This window comes from Plecotus auritus, assembly GCF_963455305.1.
Source record: "Plecotus auritus genome assembly, chromosome: 14".
Taxonomy (NCBI): domain Eukaryota; kingdom Metazoa; phylum Chordata; class Mammalia; order Chiroptera; family Vespertilionidae; genus Plecotus; species Plecotus auritus.
In genome coordinates, this window is record NC_137780.1 from 4,978,552 (window position 1) to 5,000,782 (window position 22,231).

A 22,231-nucleotide genomic window follows, 5' to 3' on the forward strand; every position below is an offset into this window, starting at 1 on the left:
CTTTCTCTAACAGCTTGATGGCAAGGTCTTCCATAAACGCCTTATGGGACACATTGGAGTCATCTAACAAGCACAGGAATTTGACAGCACAGACTCTGACATAGTGGTCCTCTCTTTTGGTACTAAAAGTATGAGATGATAGTCTGTTAATACAGTTTCAAAACATAAAAATACCTCAGTTATTAGCTGCAAGATACATAACAAACGTCAAGACCTTCCAAAGTTCTCTAAAATTACGAGGGTCCATGTTAAGGACAGTGTAACTCCGGGTGGCCAGCGGGAGGGAACGAATGAATGGGTACACGGAGTGCCTGGGCAGGAAGTCGGGACAAGCACAAGGAGACCACATGCACAGCGGCCCTGGGCCAGCAGTACCTCATCTGTGCACAGAACAGGTCAGAGCTCATGTCACTGTTCCTGAGTGAGGACCATGAACAGCTCTGTCCACTCAGGGGCAAGACTCCGCCTCCAATGCCCCACTGGCTCCTCCGTCCTACACCTGCACGTTCTCTACGTGAAGGGCAAACTCGGGGCACCGTGTGCTCTCGGCATCCCAGCACTTAGTGTCCGAATGTGGAAAGATAAAATAAGTGAAATTGTTGCCCGGCCGGCGGGGCTCAGTGGTTGAGCATCAACCTATGAACCAGGAGGTCACCGTTCGATTCCCAGTCAGGGCACATGCCCGGGCTGTGGGCTCATCTCCAGTGGAGAGCATGCAGGAGGCAGCCCATCAGTGATTCTCATCATTGATTCTTCTACCTCTCTCCCTCTCCCTTCCTCTCTGAAATCAATAAAAATGTATTTTAAAAAATGTAACAAATACAGAACGTTTCTCATATGATGTTCAATTGTGAACATTCCATTTATGACAAGATGTGGGAAATCCTCGTACTTACTTTTCAATAACAACATTCGCCGCACAATCATGTCCAAGATTTTCGATAAAGGTCTGTACGTCCTGAATGAGTCTGTCCATAGAAACAAGTGACAAAGAACAACAGGTTTTAGAAAAAAAGGAATTAAGGCCCCAAATTTAAATGAACTAAAACTTTGCATTCTGCTCACTGAAAGCTCAAAATAAAAACCAGTCTACCCATGTAGGTACTTAATGTACGTTAGGACAGGTTGAAATAAGGACAGCTGTACCTCTGATCACGCCTGAACACAGTTCCAAACACACACGCCTCCAGGACCAGTTCGCTGTAATGGGTGGCGTTTGAAAAAGACCCCTGGGACACCTCTGGAGCAGGAACTAGCCACGCCTGGCAGCAGTGAGTTACCAGGGTATTGAAGACTCCGGTTTTCGCAGCCGACATTTCAATCACCTCGTGCATAATCTGGAATGAAAACAATGGTCAGGGTACCCTTTGACCAAGTTACTTGTTTTGTTTTGTTTCCAAAAAATTACTGTTGCTAGAAACTGTCTGGGACTGGCTTCAAATGGTGGTTCCCACATAAGCATGAATAGTCCAAAAAATTAAAATATTCTTTGTCATTAGAATTCTGCAAGATGCTCAGCAGTCACAGACTACACACTTTAATTTCTCAGCAACAAGATGTCACTGGTGGTGAGTTCACCTAGAACTCTCCACGAGAAGCCACTGTCCAGAGAGGAAAGGAGAGAAAAATACCTCCCCGACAGTTTCGGTTTCTCTGCATTTTGTCAGTGGCCTCCCTCCCCGAGTCAGCAAAGACCTGGGGCCTACGTGTGTGTGTGTGTGTGGGGGGGGGGGGGGGGGCACCAGAAAGGGCTGAGCAGAGCGGGGCCAGCGGGTCATACACTTCCGGATGGTTAAGACAATAAGTTTTATGTTATGTGTTTCTTATCCCAAATTAAAAGAAAGTTACCTCTTTTATTTTGAAATATGCCTGGCCCTTGATTTTTGCAGCAATGGTAAGAACTTTGGTATCAAACACAAACTGGACAAAAGCTTTTAAATTGGACCAGAATACCAGCTGAGTGTTGCTTAGAGTAGATATAATTTTCCAAGCCATGTCAAAAGCCTCTACGCAGACTGACTCAGAGGGGGCCAGAAGCTGGTAGGGAAAGGAAGAGAAGAAACACATCACCATCACGTAACCTCAGGAACGGGTATCACCCTGCAGTCAGTCTCTAACCCGTGGCTCACTGTCTCTACCTGGGGAACCAGCAGTTTCATGCAGCGAAACACAGGCAAAACGCGATCGGAGGGGAGGACCGTGAGGGCGGCGAGCGCAGCCTGCAGAGTGCTCGCTGGCGTCTGAACGGCGGGCGGAACGGGGTCCCGGAGCGCACCCTCCGAGGTGGGGAGCAGGGCGTGGTGCTTCTTCAGCAGGAAGGAGAGGCAGGCCCACTGGTCGTGGATGTACTGCGCAGCTATTCTGCCCCATCCCGGGGAAGACGACGATTCTTCCAAAAGACTGAAACAGAAAGTCGAGTCACTGCTGTCCTTCCTTAAGTCTGGCTCAGTTCCTTTACGGGAGAAAGTAAGTCGTTACTAGAGAGCCTGTCTACCGAGACACCAGGAAACAGCAACCTCGCCTTCTAACTTCCCTGAAGGTAGGCATTCGCCCACTCGTGACTCACTGGAAACTAAATGTGGCAAGTTCACAGGTGTCTGTAACGGAGATGAACAACGTGGGACATGTGGTCACCCTGAACCCCGTCCAGCGTCGGGCGACGCCCTGAACGAGCCTGGGTGTCCCACACCAACAGGAGGCTGCCTCGCGGACACTGCCCTCCGAGGGGACACACCTGCTTTGCTGCTGCGGCTTCTGCAGCCTCTGATTGAGCGGGAGGGCGGCGAGGAGCCGCTCCGTGGGCCCAGCATCCGGAGGGTCCCGCTGCAGCTCTGGCGTCTGGCCGAGGGCCTCACACACCTCACACACCGCGGCCAAGGCGGCCATGCTGACCGCCCTCTGAACCTGCCTCCCGAGCGTCGGCACCTGAGCAGCAAACACAGTGCCGTCACTCACCAGGAACGGCTTGGCCGGGCAGGACCCAGGCTGCCCGACCTCGGAGATCCTGCCCCCCGCTCCCCTCCTGCTCCTGAGCATCAGAGGACACAAAAGGGGAGCCAGTGCCCGCCACGCGGGTTCACACTAGTCCACAGACTGGCGGCGAACAAATTCAGTGGCAGTGAAACCCAGCAGGGCAGACGAGAAGACAGTTGGCGCTCCATCTGGCAGGGGGTCCCGGGAGCAGTACACCACAGACCCCGCACCTGTGTGTAGGTTAGACCCTCAGCCCTCTGCTGCTCAATGACACACCTGGACCAACAGCCCGATGGGGGAGTCGTATGTGAACTCTTAGGCTGAAGTGTGTTATGGAAAAGGCTCCAGGCCCATATGAAAGTGTCTCCCTCAATCAGCTGTGGGCTGCCTTTGGGGGTGACACGGCACAGCTGTCCACGGCGGGGACCAGGGCGGCTGTGGATGTGCTGCACCCGAGTGCCCCCCCCGCGCAGGGCTCCTGGGACACTGGAGCACAGAGAAGTGAAGTGATTTCCCCGAGGTCACACAGCAGCAGGGATAAAGCCAGGATTCACCCCCAGGACGTCTAAACTCCAAAGCCTGTGCTCACAACCACTCTGCCTCATCCGGTCATGTTTAAGAAGTGCCTCCAGGTACTGAGACCTGGTGGAGACAGACAGACATCAATCACCCCAAAAACAAGTGGATGAAATCAACACCACGAGGCACAAGGAGCAACAGGGAATGAAGGAGAGGGCGAGACGCTGACCCGAGAAGGCCTCTAGGAAAATGTGGTCCGTGTTGGGCCATAAAGGCTCCTGACAGGTGGGCACTGAGGGAGGGCGCGCTCAGCGACGGACAGACGGCAGGGATTCGCGCCTGTGGCCGGTGGACACCACCTGGCGGCCTGGAGTCCCCGGCAGGGGAGGAGAGAGCCAGCTGCAGCACGGGGACACGGTGTCCTTCCTGCGCACGAGCAAGGACCCCGTGCACCCGCCCCCCTGGACCTGAGAGACGTGAAGACCGCCGTCGCCACACCTTTCCTACACACCCGACATGAGGGAACCCCATCCTTCTCAAGTACTGCAGACCAAGGAAAGGGTTTTAGAAGTTAAGTTTCAGCAGAGACGTTTTATGATCCGCCTGTACTCCACGTAAGCCTTTCTCAACAGAACCACAGGATTACCCGCCCACTGTCCGTGTCCTGAAGGTGCCGGATGGATGCGTCTCTCAGAGGAGAAATGATTCTCAGGACGGGGCTGCCTCTCTCGCCCCGCTTCCCAGGGAGGCCCGCCAGCTCCGCGAAGACCTGCAGGTACAGCTGGCAGCGATCCAGGTCTGCAACCTATGACAGACAGCAACACATCAACAAGCAGCGCCCACGACTGTCACAGGACGACGAGGTCAGACAGGAAGTGGTTTGTGTGAAAGCACTCACACACATGCTGAGACAGGCCATTCCCCCAGGGGGCCTTCCACGCTGTCCCCACCGGCCAGGACTCCTTCTCGGAGAGCCCACGGGGACCCCGCCTGCTGTGCAGCTACCTCACCAACCACCGCTGACGGCCCTGTTCCGGGAGGTGGAGCAGCTCACCCGGCCTCTGAGCCAGCGAGGGAGGGGCCGGAATGAACCGCGGGTCGTGGACCGCAGAACGGGGCTCAGTCCCGTTTCCCCCCCTGCCCGCTCCGTGACCTCCGGCAGCTCCTGAGCCCCGAGCTCCTTGTCCACACAGCGGGAGGGTCACGTGTGCCCACCCGGGGTTTGAGAGACTGAGAGAAAGCATGCTGAACGGACGGCACCGTGCGGCTATGATGAGGCCTTAGTTCTTACTGTGCCCTCCGAGGCCTCCTCTGGCACGAGGACACAGAGACCTCACTAATCTAATTGGAGCTCAGAGCACCCCTCATGCAGGCACTCTGCTGGGGTTCTCGCAGCTGGGGGTGACATGCATCGGGGAGAGGGGACCTGGGGAAGCTCCTGCAGAGCTGATGGGGCCGTGAGAACACCTGAGGGCAGGCTGACTCTGGGTCAGGGCACGTGCCCAGGTTGTCAGTGGTGGAACCAATGGCCTCAGTGAGACAACCGCTCTGTGGACGATCCGAACACCCAGCACTCCCAGGCGGGGGGTGTGCAGGAGGGAGCTGCGCGGCGTCTCCCTCCCTCCCTCCCTCCCTCCCAACCAATAAAGGTTAACACTACCAATAAAGGTTAACACCAAACAAAAGGATGGACCTCACCCCAATGAACACTCACACTGCTCAGCTCATTCATAGTGAGTCTCCTGAGGAGGAAGTCGGAGATGCTCTCGGCGGCGGACGCGACAAGATCCTGAAGGACAGGAGACACCTCATCTGTGGGGGGGAAAGCGTGCGACTAAATGGCAGAAATCAGCTTTTGGGACAACATACACCCAGTCTGGCACAAGCACAACTATGGCGAGCCGTTTACCAGAACGGGTCCCAGTAAGGGAACGGTCACCGTGCCATGGGGAGCCGGACACTGACCGGGAAGCCCTCCGGGAGTTCCAGCCCCGACAGGCGGCATCTGGTTCTGCTGCCATCAGACCTCCGAACCTAGCCCTGCTATCCCATAAGCGTACATTAAAACTGACCTCATCAACATTAGCCTCAGGTTTTACTAAAACCGATGTTTCTCTAGAACTTTTAAAACTTTAAATTTCTTCAATCCAAAGGGAAGTGGCCGGAAAGGCCTGGAAGCCAGGGTTCGCTCACGCTCCTCACCAGTGCTGACGCGCACAGATCGCGGTCTTAGGACGGAGGTAAGAGGTCCACGCCTCCATCTCCTACTGCGATCCTTTCTATAGGAAGAAGTTTCTGCTTAAAGGCGCTCAGAGAAGAACTTACTTAAAAATGAACGTAAAATTGCTGCCGTTCTCCTGTTTTAGCTTACTTTCGGCAGCACCTAGCCTAGAGGCAATTGGAAACAGCTCTTGCTTTAATACATAAAATGGGGATCATTGTCAAGGGTCTAAAAATCAAGGAGAAACAAATTTTTAAAAAACAGAAGCAAATGAATCCCATTCTGAAGTCAACAGTACCCAGTAGATGTCAGCACCGCAGTGTCAGCCGCCGAGGCAAGCTTGGCCCCGCCCCGCCCGCAGGAGAGACCAGGTTGGGGTCTCCGCTCATTCTAAACACCAACGAGTCCCGAGCGAGAGCTCGGAGGCTGTCCTCACCGTCCCGGGCGCTGGCGCCCTTCGGCGAGCACGTGCGCAGCAGCGTCACCAGCGCCTGCAGGCACCTGTCCGTCTTCCGCAGGGGCAGGTAGGCATTCGAACCCAACTTGCCAAGGGCGTCCAGGAGGGGATCTAGGAATATCCTCAACACGTTCTGTGTCCTCTGCCTCTCGCTAGACGTTAGAAACATCAAGAATTTCAGAAGCATAAGGAAATGACATCCCTGTCGTTGTGGAGCCGTGACTAATGGGCTCAGTGAGGCAGAAGCACTCCTGTGGCGAGCCCAACACCAGCGCCTCTGGACTGACCTCTCCCCGGCCTGCTCGCGGAGCCGGGTCTGACCTTCCCCGAGGGCAGCGAGGCACCAGAGGGAAAGCTCAGGAGAGCCAATGTGCTCGCTCTGGGCACAAGTAGGAAGCACAGTTCTATCTGCAAAGTAAAATGCTGAGACCCTGCCTCCCAATTCAAAAATACACATGCTAGTCAAGGCGAAGAGACGAGACATGTTAAAGATATATATACACTGAATGGCGAGATGATGATGACCTCTGAACGCATAATAATCTGGCCACTCAGTGTACATCCTATATAATAAAAGGCTAATATGCAAATTGTCCCCTCGACCAGGAGTTTGACCAGCAGGCAGGCCGTCCAATTGCCCATGTCCCCTCCCCCTGGCCAGGCTGGCTGGACCCCACCCATGCACGAATTCATGCACCGGGGCTCTAATGTACACACACACACACACCGCCCCCCCCAATATAATACAAGCCCAGCGACCAAATAGCAGAATGACCAGAACGACCGTATACCAATCGCTATGATGCACAGTGACCACCAGGGGGCAGACACTCAGTGCAGGAGCTGCCCCCTGGTGGTCAGTGCGCTACCACAGTAGGAGCACCAAATGGCTGGCCGGGATGAGCAGCTGCTCCTGCTGCTAACCCCGGGCCTATGGGCAGGAACCAGGCTGCGATCATCGCCTCCTCGCCCCAGGCTCCTCCTCCTCCTCGCTCCCTGCTGCTTCCTCCGGACTCCCGCAGGCCGCCCAGGCTTGCTGAGGGACTGAGGCCTACTCGGCCGCCTCTCAGTGCTATTGCCCCTGGGTCTGGCCCTGACTGGGTCCCCTGGAGAGGCGAGTGCCCCGGCCTCCATGGAAGATGCCGGACCAGGGAGCAGCTGCTCAGAGGGCAGATCCACAGCCGCTCGGCTGACCTGGATGTGTGGTGCTTCTACAGCGGGCTGATCCCTGTAGGCCGTGCCCCCCACCAGTGCACGAATCCCGTGCACCGGAATCTCATGTGTGATTTATGAAAAACTGTTATAACTGACTAGCACTAAAACTGTCCAGAAAAAGAGATTTGATGTAACCAAAGTCACTGCATATCATGCAATACACGGCCTCAGGAAGCTGCTTTTTGCAACTATTATCATCTGAGAGAACTGATCTGCTCACATCCTCAAAATACGAGACTGTTTTATCTTTATTCCTTTTTTTTAAATTATACATTTTACAAAGGAATTAAATAGTCAATTTCTTCACCCAATCTTAGGCTAGGATCTTACAATATTCCTATATAAAACCCGGGATTACTGTAGTTTGTTTAACCTTCTCTAACAGTTACCACGCCGGGAGCCTTTTGTGCTATTAGCCTATGGTTATCTTGTAATTAACGTGTTGCCAGTGTTCCAGGGCCTTCCTTTCCTGCCCGGTGGTCAGTCCCAGGCCCATCGGGGACAAGGCTGACTGTGCCCCATTCACCTGAGCAGCCTCTTCCGGGGAAGCTTTGTTTTCCGGCTGAGAATCGCTTACCTGGGTTGGACCTTCCTTCCTTCCACGTCCACAGCCAGCAAGACCATCAGAGCAACCAGCTTGGCTTCGGCCCAGTCAGGCATGCGGCACTTTTCTCCTGCTTCAGGAAGGACAGTTGGCAAAGCGTTAACAGAGCCTGCCGAGGAGGAGGTTCAAAAGCCAACGGCTCCATGGCTGTGTCTTACCGACACTCCATTATAACAGAGCGCAGCCCAGGTGACACGGCTGCAGTCACACACTTCAACATGAGTGTCCGACCTCTGCAGGCCTAGTCACTCCATCCTTCTCTCTTCCATCCCCATGTGATAAAGCCCGTATCTTGGTCTGAAAACCAGATAAAGTTCTCCGAAAACCCTTTGGTCATACCAATCCAGAAAAATGATTTCAGACTTACTTTCCCAAGCAGGTGACGTGATGTACTCTTGGACGAGGCTCTTGACGTAAGCGTTTAAAGAGCACGTCTCCTGAAGTCCAATGGAGCCACAAGTGGAGGGTCGTCCAAAACAGCTTTCATTTACACACAACCAATCACAGAGCTGGGAAAGACAACAGTTATTACTTTATTTTAAAAACCTACCCGAACAAAGGGTCCCTAATTTCCCAAAGCCTATTTGCTTCCTTCCACAACAAACAGAATTGAAATGACTGAATAGAACAAAGTAATAAAACGTTTTCTGCCACAACCGAGTTGCACAGATAGCGTAGGCAGAAAAACGTGTGCGTGCTCTCTACTCCCCAACCAAGATTTTACCAACTTCATGAACAGGCAGGACGTTAAAGTGCCTCATGTAAAATGCACATGTGATAAGCTATTCTAAAGAACATCTCTGTGAAAAATAGCACATTATGTAAAACAAATTACAACCTTCAATTAAAATTCATCCTAGCTTCACGTACTAAAACAAGAATGTTTATTTTTGAGAGAATGTGACATGTAAGTTATAATTAAAGTTCCTGCCTCCTCACAGGTTTATTTTCTATCCTATCACATGTGCATTTTAAAATACATTAATTTAAAAGAGCTTCTGTCCTAGCCCTTCTCCATTACACCTTTTAGAAGATTTGCAAAACTAAGTCACAGAACTTCCCAGAATTCCTTTTATCATATGTAATTGTGAAATCTATGTTCTCAACTTTCGTTTCCCGATATATCTTAATGTGCAAATGCATACATGAATTTAAATATAAAGTAAATAATTAGGTCTTTCTAAAAGGTAAGAATTTAAAAAAAAGTAGTTTTTGCAACCATTAAGGTAACCCCAGATTACATGTAAGGAGACATAATAATAATGAAACTAAGAATACCCCACTTGACCAAGGACAAAACTGATGAATAAATCAGTCGAGACTAACACTGACCCCCGCCCCCCCCACCCCGAGGAGCCAATGAGGGAGCCGCTCAGCCCATGAAGGAGGCTGCGCGTGTGGGTCTTCAGCAGCAGATACTGTCTAGCAGTGAGGTCAGCGAGTATCTCTCTCGCCACAGCAGGTACTTTATATTCCTCTCACACTGGCTCCTGATGACTTCAATCAGCAAACATGTTTTATAAGATTTCAGAGGCCTTGTCCTCAGACCGTTCCCACCTCACCTCTGTCCACAGTGACGTTCCCCGGCCCAGGGACTCCTCCTGTCTCAGAGACGTGAGAAACGCGGAGATGTCGGACAGCGACACTTCCTCCTGGGGGGTGGGGGGTGGGGCGTTTTTAATACTCACTTTAAATCTTTTAATTGAATAAAATAAAACCATTGTAAAAGCAGCCTAGTATACTATTTAAAGTACATTAGTGAAATCTTTAAAAAACCTATTTTTTAAAAAGAAAATATTATCCAACTTCTGAAACGAAGATATTGATTACAACCAACCAACCCATTATGTAAAATAAGATTGTTTTATAAATGTATTTTCCTTAAAATCAAGGTTACTATCTTACAGACAAGATGGTCACTAACTAAAAACAAAAACATTCTGCAAGAAATTACTTATTACTTAAAAGTGATTCTTACTTTTCAAAGCTACAAAAATGACCCCTGGCTTAAAGCTACCTCAGGCTTTTACTACCTGAAGGTTGTGAGTCTGGCTAAGGCCTCCTGCTCTAGGCCAGGGGCCAGGAAAACGGCCCACAGCCTGTTTTGTAAATAAAGTTTTATTGGAGCACAGCCACATCCATCTCCTTACCAACTGTCTATGGCCGCTTTTGAGCGGTTGTGCCAGAGACCGTATGACTCGCAGAGCCTTAAATATATACCGGTCCCCCTTCACAAGCACGCATTATGGGGGCTCCGTAAAAAACACTAAGACAGGCACATCCCCGAATGTCGATTCCCTGGGAGACGTGTGGGGAAGTAGAAACAGGGACAGCTCCAGAGCGTCCTCCGCCAGGGGAGCCCCGGACGTCCCAGTTCCCAGCGACATGCAAACTCCTCCCGGGGCGGCTCCTGAGACCCAGGTGGCCCTGATGACAAGACACCTGCGCAGAGCCATTGCCCACACTCCAGGCGCCCGGCAGGCAGCGGTGAGGACAGGCCCCGTGGTTTGCAGGAGCACCGCAGGCAGAGCCGCTCTCATTGGTCAGAGAGTGAGCCCTCTCCAAGCACGCGTCCCCGATGCCAGCCAAGGGCCGACCTTGTGACCACCGGCTCGCGGGCCTGCTCCGTCCACTCCTGTACACCCACCCCCTCGGAAACACGGGCACACGAGTGAAGGAGATGCACTTACCACGTCGACCAGGTTCATGGCCGCGTGGAGCAGATGGCACTGGGCGGCCCCGCGCAGCAGGATCTGGTGTGTGGCCATGGTGCACTGGAGGACACCCCTGACAGGACAACAGAGTTCACCCACATCCACAGACGACCGACCGCCAGCCGTACCGACAGGCTGGTGTACAGCTGCCACTACTGACGCGCATTAAGGCCACTAATCGAGCGCCATTCAGTAGGAAACACACCTCTTTTAAAAACAATGAGACCAGAAATGAAGATCCTTTAAAACAAGAATTTTACGTTAAAAAAAACAAAACAAAAAAAATTTGTATTCTAGTTTCCTACACATCAATGTAATAAAAAAACCTACTGGCCTTATTTTAAAGTGGTCATAGCATATATAATGGCACATACTTAAATTAGTAATTCATAAGACAAAATAAGTTCAATTTTTTTTTTTATAAAATTAAGAGCTCAAAAATCGTAATGTGAATATTAACTAAAACCATTTGCTAGAGCCTGGGCTGGTGTTTCCCAGTGGTTAGAGCAGGGGTGGGCAAACTTTTTGACTCGAGGGCCACAATGGGTTCTTAAACTGGACCGAAGGGCCGGAACAAAAGCATGGATGGAGTGTTTGTGTGAACTAATATAAATTCAAAGTAAAGGAACGGAGGGGAGAGCAAGAGAACCAGATAGAACAGCCGGATCCGGCCCGCGGGCCGTAGTTTGCCCACGGCTGGGTTAGAGCCAGCCCACACACTGAAGGGCCTCGGGTTCGATTCCCGGTCAAGGGCACAAACCTAGGGCACCAACCTCAGGCCTGGTCAGGGTGTGTGTGAGAGGAAACCAACTGATGCACCTCTCTCACATCCATGTTTCTTTCTCAGTCTCTCGCTCTCTCTCTCCCCCACTTCCTCCTTCCCTCCTCCCCTCCCACTCTCTCTGAAAATCAATGGGAAAATATCCCCAGATTAACAGAAAGCACCAAGCCCCTGGGTGAGCACACAGACCAATTACCTGAGGGCCAGGAGGCCTTCCAGACCCAGGGCTTTGCATCTCGGGACACTGGCCAAAGCCTTAGACAGAAACAAAATGGGAACAGCACACCAATGTCTACTTGACATCTTCTGAATAAACTTTAACAAAAAACTACCTGGAAGAGAAAGTTTTAGATATCATCGTTGCCAACATCACATGACCACACGCTAACATCATTAGCCATTAGGTGGGAAAAGCAATTCAAAACCCTAATGCGATGAACTTCACACCCACTAACTAGTCCGCTGTCTTCAAAGGGACAGGCAATAACCAGGGACAGCCACACACACATTTCTGCATAAACAGGGCTTTCCATTCTTGACCTGGGGCACCAAGTCTTCCAAAAGGCAGGTGTGCTTTTCTTTCAACCTTCCTAAGGCCACACCTACAGAGGGACTTCACCACATCGGATATTCTGTTTGCACCGTTTTCCTAAAGCCAGGTTCTGCCTTCCTTCCACCCATTGTACTGATTTTTGAAAGTCAATAGAAACAAGTAGAGCCGAAACCGGTTTGGCTCAGTGGATAGAGTGTCGGCCTGTGGACTGAAGGGTCCCGGGTTCGATTCCGGTCAAGGGCATGTACATTGGTTGCGGGCACATCCCCAGTGGGAGGTGTGCAGGAGGCAGCTGATCGATGTTTCTCTCTCATCGATGTTTCTAACTCTCTATCCCTCTCCCTTCCTCTCTGTAAAAAATCAATAAAATATATTTAAAAAAAAAAAAAAAAAGAAACAAGTAGAAAAGAGGGCACATGGCAGCACCCCTTCCAACGTCCCTGCCACAAGCTCACGCCCACACTGGGATCAGTCACGTAGGAGCCTGTGCCTAGAGTCAGTGCACACCTGCCTAAGTCTGACAATTTGCATATCCTAGAAAAAGGGAACCGTTTTGGCAATACTGAGTTTAACAGTCATAAGATGGTGCTTATAACCAATACACTAAGTAAGTAACTTTTTAAAAGTAACAAATTAAAAAAACACACAAAACCTTTACTGCACATACACTAAAATAAATAATTTTTTAAAGGTAACTAATTAAAAAAAACAAAAAACCTTTACTGCACATACTCTTTAGTTCTTCTGGAAGAAGAGAAATATAAGCAGCTAAAAATCTCTGTAATTTCAATCCCAGTGGAGACCCACTTCCTATCTGCTGGCCCGGCGACCTAGAGACAGAAAAGGAAAAGACACACATTTAAAGTTTATTTACAAATAAGCATGATGGAAATTAAATGGACGGTGGCCCAAAGTTCTTTTAATAAAACAATGAGACCATCTTTTATTTCTGAACCTACTTTTTATTTTTCAGTAAAATACTGAGGATCATTCTGATCACAGAAACACCAGGACCCTCTAGGGCAGTGGTCGGCAAACTCATGAGTCAACAGAGCCAAATATCAACAGGACAACGATTGAAATTTCTTTGGAGAGCCAAATGTTTTAAACTTAAACTTCTTCTAACGTCACTTCTTCAAAATAGTCTCGCCCAGGCCGTGGTATTTTGTGGAAGAGCCACACTCAAGGGGCCAAAGAGCCGCATGTGGCTCGCGAGCCGCAGTTTGCCGACCATGGCTCTAGGGAAATGGACCTGGGTTAGTAACATGCTATGCTAAGTAGGCATGGACTTCCTTTTCATGACACTTTCCCTGACACAAATATATGGATCTTGCTAAGTAGTACCAGTTTTTAAAAAGTCTCAATATCATCATTTAAAATGACATTTTATTACTTCCAATATATGATCCGATGCTTTTAAATCTTCGGGTATTAAATAAAAGAAAGACATATTAGGAGTAAGTTACTTTTGCAAGAGCACTTATTTGTTAACACCTACTGAAGTCACTTTTTCTCGCTACCTGGTTTTTCCAGAAACATCACCTGCTAACTGAACAGAGCGCTGGAGAATGGGCCTCTCGTCGTAGCTGTCTGTGTCCGTGGCTTTAGAAAGGCTGTCTAATCGCTTCAGAAAACTAGTCACAGTAATGAGTTATTTGAAAACTAAAAAGAGCTGGCAAGTCAAGCATTGCTCTCCTCCTTCGGTATTTATCAAATGGGACTAAATACCAGTGTAACTTAGCACTAAGTTAAACTTCTTAAAGAAATTGACGGCGGGAGGTTTTTTCCTGTTTCGAGGTGTACCACATGGAAGGCGTGCAAGCATGAGCTCAGACTCAATTGGAAAGACAACACAATTTCAAAAGCAAGGGAAGTTTCTGAAGATATGATCCAAGAATACAGATAGTGCTCAGAAAACAAGGGAAAGGCACAACACGGACACTCTTCACATGCCCACCTTTTCCAAAGCTTAAAGGGGGCCAGTGTCCAGGCAACGGCTGCCGCCACCAGACATGGAAGGGGAGGTGAGGACGAAGCCTGTGGAATGGGGCTGGAACTGGAAGGGTTGGTGTGAACCCCTGGTTTTTAACGTGGTGGGTGGACAGACAGACAGACACGGAACTAGACAGAGGTGGGCAAGTCTGCTCAGCAGACAGAACTAAGAAACAGATGCGCGCACACAGGGAGAGAGAGCGATTGAGCAAATGTAAAACGTTAACATCTGGGGAATGTAGACGAAAGATAGGTGGGATTCTTTGTATTAATCTCACAACTTTTCTTAAGTTGCAATAAAAACGCTAAAAAAAAGGTTTAAAGTGTTGGTTAGCCAGTCACTACAATGTCCGAGAGGGCAGAGAGGAGGGAGAAAGGAGGTGATGTAAGACGTACCTTTCCAAGCCCGGGACGGAAGGGCTCAGGCAGGAAAGGAAACCAGAAAAGAGGAGAGGAAGAGCGCTTGGTACAACAGCAGAAGAAAGGCAAGAAGGACAGCAAACAGGAGAGGCGACAGGATAAGGAAAAGGCGAATGTCTATTAGGCAACATGTATTATGTACCAAACGCATGAACCAATCTGGTCATTTTGCATGAACACGTTCAATTTATTTATCAAATGCATATGACTGCATTGCTGCTAAATGACATCGTATGTGTTTACCTGCCATACAGGGAGCTGTCTGAAAGTGCGTCCATTAACGGCCCGATAATAAACTGAAAGAAAAGTATCTGGTGTTAAGTTGCGATCGTCACTTGGACGGGAGCGTGCCTTGGCTGCACATCCGCCCAGCGTGCCGAAGAGCCGCCCTACGCGCAGCTGCCTCTGGCGCTGCAGGTTAATGGACGACAGACCGTCTTGGAGGGTCTCGAAAGTAAGTTGGGAATTTTCTCACCTGATAAAAACGTATAAAACAGAGAGTTCACGCTGGGTCAAGAAGGAAGAAAGGAACCCACATGGTGGAAATAAAGGCGGTAACAAAGGAACACGCAGACACCCAGGAGAAAACTGAAGCCCCTCCCTATGCCTGGAAGATGGGGGGAGGGGATTATAGCTTCAAAAATATAATAAAAATGTTACTGGACATTGGTCCAAAACACAAGCGTACAGGAAGTGCAGGGGCTGGGGGGTGAGGGGGGGGGGGGACTGAGGCATGTCCACCACTATAGCCCGTATGGGAGAACTGGGAGGAAAGGCTGTCGTACCTCCGAAATCTCCGGTGAAAACGGAAGCCCCTTCGCTTCGTAGAGCTGCAAGAAGTGGGTAACACCTTCCTTGGCCAGGATTTTGTTCTCACTTTCCAACATTCTTTTGTAAACACACAGGTGCCAGGAGGGGTGCAGGAGCCACCGTCCTGCGGGAGGATCGCAGGGTGACACTGGGCCCACGCTCTGCTGGTCCACGTAGACCAGGGGTCCTCAAACTTTTTAAACAGGGGCCAGTTCACTGTCCCTCAGACCGTTGGAGGGCTGGACTATAGTTTAAAAAAACAACTATGAACAAATTCCTATGCGCACTGCGGGCCTGGGACGAGTTGGCTGCTAAGCAGGACAGGCAGCGGCACCCGGTGGGCCGGATCAATGTCCTCGGCGGGCCGCATGTGGCCCACGGGCCGTAGTTTGAGGACCCCTGATAGACTATACAGTCTTCAACAAACACCCTCCCGGCACATAACTTCCTCCCAACTCCACAGAAGGGAGTTTGTGTTTAATCCCATGCAAGGAACTTAAAATCAAAATTTTTTCATGGAAAACGGACAAAAATAAAGTGAAAAATAGTACATCTGACTGACGACTTTATCCCAGTCCTTAGCATAAATTGGACACTACTAAGTAAACTTCTAATTGAGTGAGGGGGAGAAATGGGATGAATATGTACGTTAGAGATATTGACTCTTTTGACATATCCTTTAATTCTGTTAGAAAAAAAAAAATCAGCATTTTTAACTCATGGCATTCTATAAATAAATCGGCCCATTATTTGTAATTTACACCAAGATACTTTGACAATGGTGATTTTTCAAAACCTGTCATTGCTATTTAATTTAGTTTGCCAAGAGCTCTGGGCAAAATGTAGTAACAAGAGAATCATTTTAATAATAAATGCCTAAGTGAAATCACAACAGAATTCAATTACAGGCTAGCCCCAAGTGAGACAATGGTTTCTCATAGTCTGAAAATCCAGTATCTCGGGAAACTATAGCAATCAGCTCAATAAAGCTCGATTCCCAAGGAAATCTATTAAACTTGTAATTTTCCAGAGTAGGCACTAAAACTCTTTACATAGGTTCTCATGTGTGAACATGGTAATGTAGAATTTTATCATAAAACACTGTTAGCATTTCACTGATCTAAACTAATTTCATAAAAAAATTTTAGGAAGCTCTAACTTTATTATATTTCTCCAGGAAGCTCTCATAACAGAGTATTAAAGGCTTAAACACCATATTTGAAATTATATCTTGGAATTTTCTCTTCCTGAGAAGTCCAAGGAACGGAAACCCCTAAACAGTGACTAACAAACAATGACACAGATATATTTAGAGAATAAGAATGGAAAGCAGTTAAAATATATACTAACAAAGAGCTACTATTTAAAATGCAGAATACAGCATCGTTAAAACATGACCGGAATCCTTCTCTTTCAGGGATACCTGCTGACAACCACAGAGCGACCATCCGCTGCTGGGGAGGTGCCTGGGATGTGGGAGGGGCTGGAGGGGCTGCACCTGGGATAGGGCACAGGCTGGCCACAGGCTGACCACTGTGGAAGCCGGGTGATGGGGCTCACCATGCCAGCTCTTCTCCTGTACACGTTTGACGTTTTCCAGACTCAAATGTTTAGAGAATTTTCCGTGTCTCTAAATCACAGAAAACTCTGCCGCCATTTAAAGTGATGTTCTCAGACGTAAGGAGAACGCAGATGCGTTTGGATAGACCGCTAAGTGAGAAGGAAGCATTGCCATGGGTACAGAAGATACGCTATGCCGTGTCAGTGCCAGATTCTCACCTTCTTCTTTACACTTTTATGGTTTTCCCAGCTCTCTATAATGAGCAAGCGCTAGGTTTTACACAAAAGGGAAAAAACGACAGATGCTACTAAGAAATCAAACTAAGAGTGACCATTACCGGTTTCCTCTGACACCGCATAGTCAAACAGGTGGTTCAGCTTGGGCAGAACTGGCTTTATCACATGTATCTGAAAACAAGAGCAAAAAGGCACAGGAAATGAAAATCCGCCTTTAGAGTCTCACGGGAATTGCACTCTATTTACGTAGCAGCAGCCCTTCTGTCCCCCACCCCTACGTAAAAAATAAGTAGATGCCTACTTCTTCCAGTTCTTAAGTAATAAACATTCAAGTGTGTAAGAGTGAGTGTGACAAAGATAATGATTATAACCTAGAATATGGTGACCAGGTTGGCACAGATATAACAATTAAAAAAGAAAAAACAAGGAGGCAGAGGAGGAGGAGGAGACCATAAGCCACAAGGAAAGAAGACAAAGTTTGAATAGTTTCTTCTATCCCCGTCTTTCCCTCTTCCATTTGAAAAAGAAAGGACTCTGGTGTTTTCACTGTTACCTGATCAATGACAGCCTTCTAAGGACATTCCAAGACAGTACACAGTCCTGTGGTCTACTTGGATATCCATTTAGATAACATTTCAAAGGAGATACCCTGTTGGTTTTGACTGGATATTCGTATAAACTTTTTTTTTTTTTTTTTTTTTAAATATATTTTATTGATTTTTTTACAGAGAGGAAGAGAGAGGGATAGAGAGTCAGAAACATCGATGAGAGAGAGACATCGATCAGCTGCCTCCTGCACGCCCCCCACTGGGGATGTGCCCGCAACCCAGGTACATGCCCTTGACCGGAATCGAACCTGGGACCCTCCAGTCCGCAGGCCGACGCTCTATCCACTGAGCCAAACCGGTTTTGGCTCGTATAAACTTTTTAAAGAGATGAGTGGCAGAGCTAACCCTTATCTGTTAAGTTTTGAATTTATATTGTTTCTTCCCGTGTACAAAATCATTTTTTTCCTACAAATAGTTTTTTTTGTGTGTGTTGGGGTATAAAGGAAAGCAGAATGTTTTATCATAATTTTGCTTCAGCAGCTATGGGACAAATTAAAAGTCCTAAACTCTGGTGCCAAAAAATAAATAAAAATAAAAAATAAAAAAAAGAAAAAGAAAAAAGAAAAAACAGCTACAAAATTAAAAGGCAATTATTTACCTAATAACGATTTACCTCAGAATAGCTTTAAGTAAAATTTTCCTAAGTGTGTATTTCTTTGGAGGTTATTCATAATGTCGAGAAACTAACACTTCAGAAGTGTCAAGGGAGGATCGAATAAGACTAAATTCTCTGAATGATAACTTAACTCAACTGTAAGTATTCTTTAATTTTCTGGGTTTACATCCCATTTTAAATTGCATTTATGCCAGAAAATAAGGCACACTATATCCAAGTTGGTCTTTTTGTATTGCTTTTACAGAACATTGGGGTGAGGGTGGGGTGGGGGGAGAGCTGGATCTACGTGGGATTTGCTAAAATACGTTAACACTTACCTGATTTCCTTCTAGAGTTTCCATTATTAAAATATAGTTTTCCCAAAACTTGAGAAGCTCATCTTTTTTCCCCTCAGACCACCAAAACAGACTTGGGCCTGTTATAAAGTTAAAAGAAAATTAGTTGGCAAATTTTACGTGTTTCTTAACAATACTACACCTTAAAGTTCTGCCACTATTATCAAATGCCGCCTTCTCTAATTAGGAGGGGCCCCGAATCAAAGCCTAGACAGGAGGCCTCAGTGAACGAGAATCTCAAAAGGAAAGTATATATATACACATATTTCAGAGCGGAAGGGAGAGGGAGAAATAGAAACATCAATGATGAGAGAGAATCACGGATCGGCTGCCTCCTGCACGTCCCACACTGGGGATGGAGCCCACAACCCGGGCCTGTGCCCTGACTGGAGTCGAACTGTGACCTTCTGGTTCATAGGCTGATGCTCAACCACTGAGCCACCCTGGCTGGGCAAAAGGAGATTTTTTAAAAAAAATTAAGATCGCTGTTTTGGAGTTCTGGGCAAGAATGACCGATTGGAACACGTAAACTCTACTTTCCCTAAGAACTCACTGTGTCAATACAGGAGTTTTCAAAGGCAAAACCCAGTGGAATGGAGAAACCAGGAGCAGACGACGACGACGAAAACCCAGCAGACTCAAGAAAAGTGGGTATGAAGTTACAAAATCACCCCAAACCTAAGGAACTGACACGGAGTGACTCCTGTAAGCGGAGCTGAGGGTGAAGCTAACTGGAGGGGGTTTGTGCAGTGTGTCTATGAGGCAGCCGACCCAGGCCCCCTCCTCCTGAGCAAGAGAAAGCCTGGAATCTGTTCTCTGGAGAAGGCAAGGCGGTGGCCTCTAAATCGAGATGCATTGCACACAGCAGAGCTCAGGGCGAACAGGGATGCATCCTGGGTGCCGAGACCACCGCCTCTCCACCTGCCCCGGCACCGTCACAGCAGCTCAGGTCCCAGCCTGCTGACCTCCGTTGCAGGTTCAATCCCTTGGGTTGCATGCAGGAGGCAATCAGTCGATGTTTCTCTCTCTTTTTCTCCCTGCCCCCCACCTTCCTCTCTAAGAAAAGCAATGGAAAGTTTTAAACTTATATGAAAATCTAATCTCACAACTTCAGACAAAAATCCTTGACCAGTAATAAATGGAACAAGTAGCTATAGTTGAAAAGGTAGAAATTTCCTGAGACAATTTTTGAATCAATCCATTTTGGGCTTTGATCGCTCAAAGATGGGTTTAAGATAAAGGAAGCATATTTTCACACATTTCAGGAAACCCACCAATCAAATGTCACACACCAAGCTGAAGGGAGGCCTGGCTATTTCACCTACTCTTTTCAGTAAGAAAGGAGTAGGGAGCATAGCTCAAAATGTAAAAGAAGAAAAGTATTTAAAACCTGACTCGTCCTATTGAATCAATGGCAAAAATACCCTAAACAGGTTGACTTAAGGCCCGTATGATTAACAAACATTAGTAAAGCCTGCTCCTCAATGACCAAGGAAAATTAAAAAAAAAAAAGTGATGGTTTCTATTACAGAATTCTAACTCAAGACTGAGTTCAGCCCTAGCTGGTTTGGCTCTGTGGATAGAGCCTCCACCTGCGGATTGAAGGGTCCCGGGTTCGATTCTGGTCAAGGGCACATGCCCGGGCTGCTTTCAGCTGCACCATGGAAATCCTCAGGCAGCCCTGGGTGGCTCAGGGGTTGAGCGTTGACCTATGAACCAGGAGGTCAGGGTTCGATTCAGCATCAGGGCACATGTCTGGGTTGCAGGCTCAATCCCGGTGGGGGGAGCAAGCAGGAGGCAGCCAATCAATGGTTCTCTCTCATCATTGATGTTTCTCTCTCCCTTCCTCTCTGAAATCAATTTAAAAAAAAAAAAAGACCGAGCTCACTTGGTCAGCACAGGTAATTTCCCTTCCCATCTGATGGCAGCTAACGTCTCTTTTCTATCAGTGGACCTACCACGATCCAGTGCACACGTGGGCCCAGTCCCTAAATTATTCCACGGGTCAGGAAGGCTGGGAACTGCCCCGTTCTCAGCTGCAGTGACTGGTGTCACTCTAGATGAGGGTCCCCAGGTTTTGGGGCGCTATGGGGACCATGGGAGTAACCAAATTGGGGCTGGATGGAAGAGACGACCTCTAGGAGCTGGTTTTCAAACCCAGGTACCTCCCTCCCATACAAAGCAGGGCTGGGCTGGGGTCAGAGAGGCAGGTACCGTTTGCTTCCCCGGAGCCGCAGGTGCAAGGGACGCCCTGCTCGGCCGACACCTCCACCGCGCGCTGCAGCAGGTACCGCGCGCGCTTGCGGGTCAGCGCATCCTCGGCGTCCGACAGCCCCGCCTGCACCGTCCGCCAGAACCGCGCGCAGCGCCGCGCGTCCGGGCCCGCCTCGCCCTCGCCGGGCGCGGGCAGCAGCCGCTCGGCCAGGGAACTCAGCACCTGCAGCCGCGGGCCCACGCGGCCCGGCCCCGAGGGCGCCACCAGCCCGCACCACACGGCCCGCAGCGCCGCCCCGCCGCCCTGGCCGAGCGCCGGCAGCAGCCGCCCGGCCGCCAGCGCCGCCGCCTCCCCGTCCCCGGCCAGCGCCAGGGCCAGCGCGGCCTCCGCCACGCGCTGCAGCAGCGGCCCGTCCTCGCGGGGCCGCAGGCAGGGCCCCACGGCCGCCAGCACCTCCACGGCCGCCTCGGCGCCCCCCTCGAGGCCGGGCACGGCCCCCGCGGCCAGCAGGTCGCGCAGCGCCTCCTCAGCCAGCGTGGCCGCCAGCGGCGGGCCCCCCGCGAGGCGCGCGCAGGACCGCAGGGCCGCGCCCGCCGCCCTCAGCAGGCGCCGGCGGGGCCGGGCCGACGGGTCAGAGTCCGGGGTCCCCGGGGGGCGTACGCGCAGGCGGCGCAGCAGCGGCACCAGGTACCCGGCGGCGACCTCGCGCGCGGCCTCCGGGAGCGCGTCCCCGCCGCCGCGCGCCGCCTCGTCCTCCAGCCGCTGCAGGAGAAAGTGCAGCGTCTCCACGCGCTCCGCGGACGCCTCCCCGCGGCACAGGGTCCTGAGCAGGACCCGGGGGTCCCGGCTCTGCCCGAGCAACGCTTCCGCGAGAACCCACTCCATTGGCCCCGCGCGCCGCCGCCGCCACCCGGCGCGTAAAATAGAAGAGGGCGTGCGCGTGCGCGGCCGGCCCAAGCGGGGGTGTGCGCGTGCGCAGCCGGCCCAAGCGGGGGTGTGCTCGTGCGCGTGCGCGCCTGGCTCCGGAGCTACAGCTGCTCCCCGGTCCAGCTGTGCGAAGTATGCACCTGGTCCACCAGCGCTGCCTGGAGGCTGGGCCCGCTCGCCCTGTTTGCCTAGTTTTTTAGGTAAACATCAATGTGGTATCTACACCAGCTCCATGGATTCTTCCTTGGAGATCGTCCTGCCTGAGGGCCCTGAGTCAGTCAGGTGCGCCTGTGAGGTTGTCCATCACAATCACCTGAAGTTGATCTTCCAAGAAGGCGCAGGCTGGCGCCGCCCGCAAAGAAACGGACACAGTGGGGTCTGAAATGGGTTGCTGACATCTGCATAAAAATGAATGAGGAACACACAAAAATGATTTCGAGGGCCCAGCCAGGTGTGGCTCAGCGCTTGAGCAAT

General features: G+C 50.0%; 1 protein-coding gene across 5 annotated transcripts in view; it reads right to left on the reverse strand.

Moving 5' to 3' along the window:
* TARBP1 (tRNA guanosine 2 -O-methyltransferase TARBP1) overlaps positions 1-21,718 on the reverse strand; it is a gene marked incomplete at its 3' end in the record, with an annotated part of 31,887 nt that extends 10,169 nt beyond the window's left edge. For 4 of the 5 annotated variants that reach the window (XR_013959637.1, XM_080651260.1, XM_080651262.1 and 1 more), the window contains exons 1-20: positions 20,830-21,718; positions 18,598-18,695; positions 17,158-17,227; positions 15,235-15,383; positions 14,693-14,745; positions 12,770-12,867; positions 11,681-11,816; positions 10,680-10,776; positions 9,552-9,641; positions 8,357-8,498; positions 7,963-8,062; positions 6,150-6,322; positions 5,207-5,304; positions 4,139-4,297; positions 2,735-2,925; positions 2,139-2,400; positions 1,849-2,037; positions 1,147-1,337; positions 897-968; positions 2-122 (exon numbers count right to left, since the gene is read on the reverse strand). Coding sequence is in view for 4 of the 5 variants with exons in the window: in XM_080651260.1 (XP_080507386.1) it covers positions 2-122; positions 897-968; positions 1,147-1,337; positions 1,849-2,037; positions 2,139-2,400; positions 2,735-2,925; positions 4,139-4,297; positions 5,207-5,304; positions 6,150-6,322; positions 7,963-8,062; positions 8,357-8,498; positions 9,552-9,641; positions 10,680-10,776; positions 11,681-11,816; positions 12,770-12,867; positions 14,693-14,745; positions 15,235-15,383; positions 17,158-17,227; positions 18,598-18,695; positions 20,830-21,715 (3,375 nt within the window). The remainder of the gene's footprint in view (position 1; positions 123-896; positions 969-1,146; positions 1,338-1,848; positions 2,038-2,138; positions 2,401-2,734; positions 2,926-4,138; positions 4,298-5,206; positions 5,305-6,149; positions 6,323-7,962; positions 8,063-8,356; positions 8,499-9,551; positions 9,642-10,679; positions 10,777-11,680; positions 11,817-12,769; positions 12,868-14,692; positions 14,746-15,234; positions 15,384-17,157; positions 17,228-18,597; positions 18,696-20,829) is intronic. The other variant, XM_080651261.1, reaches the window with a different exon arrangement.
* Positions 21,719-22,231: the final 513 nt, after the last annotated feature.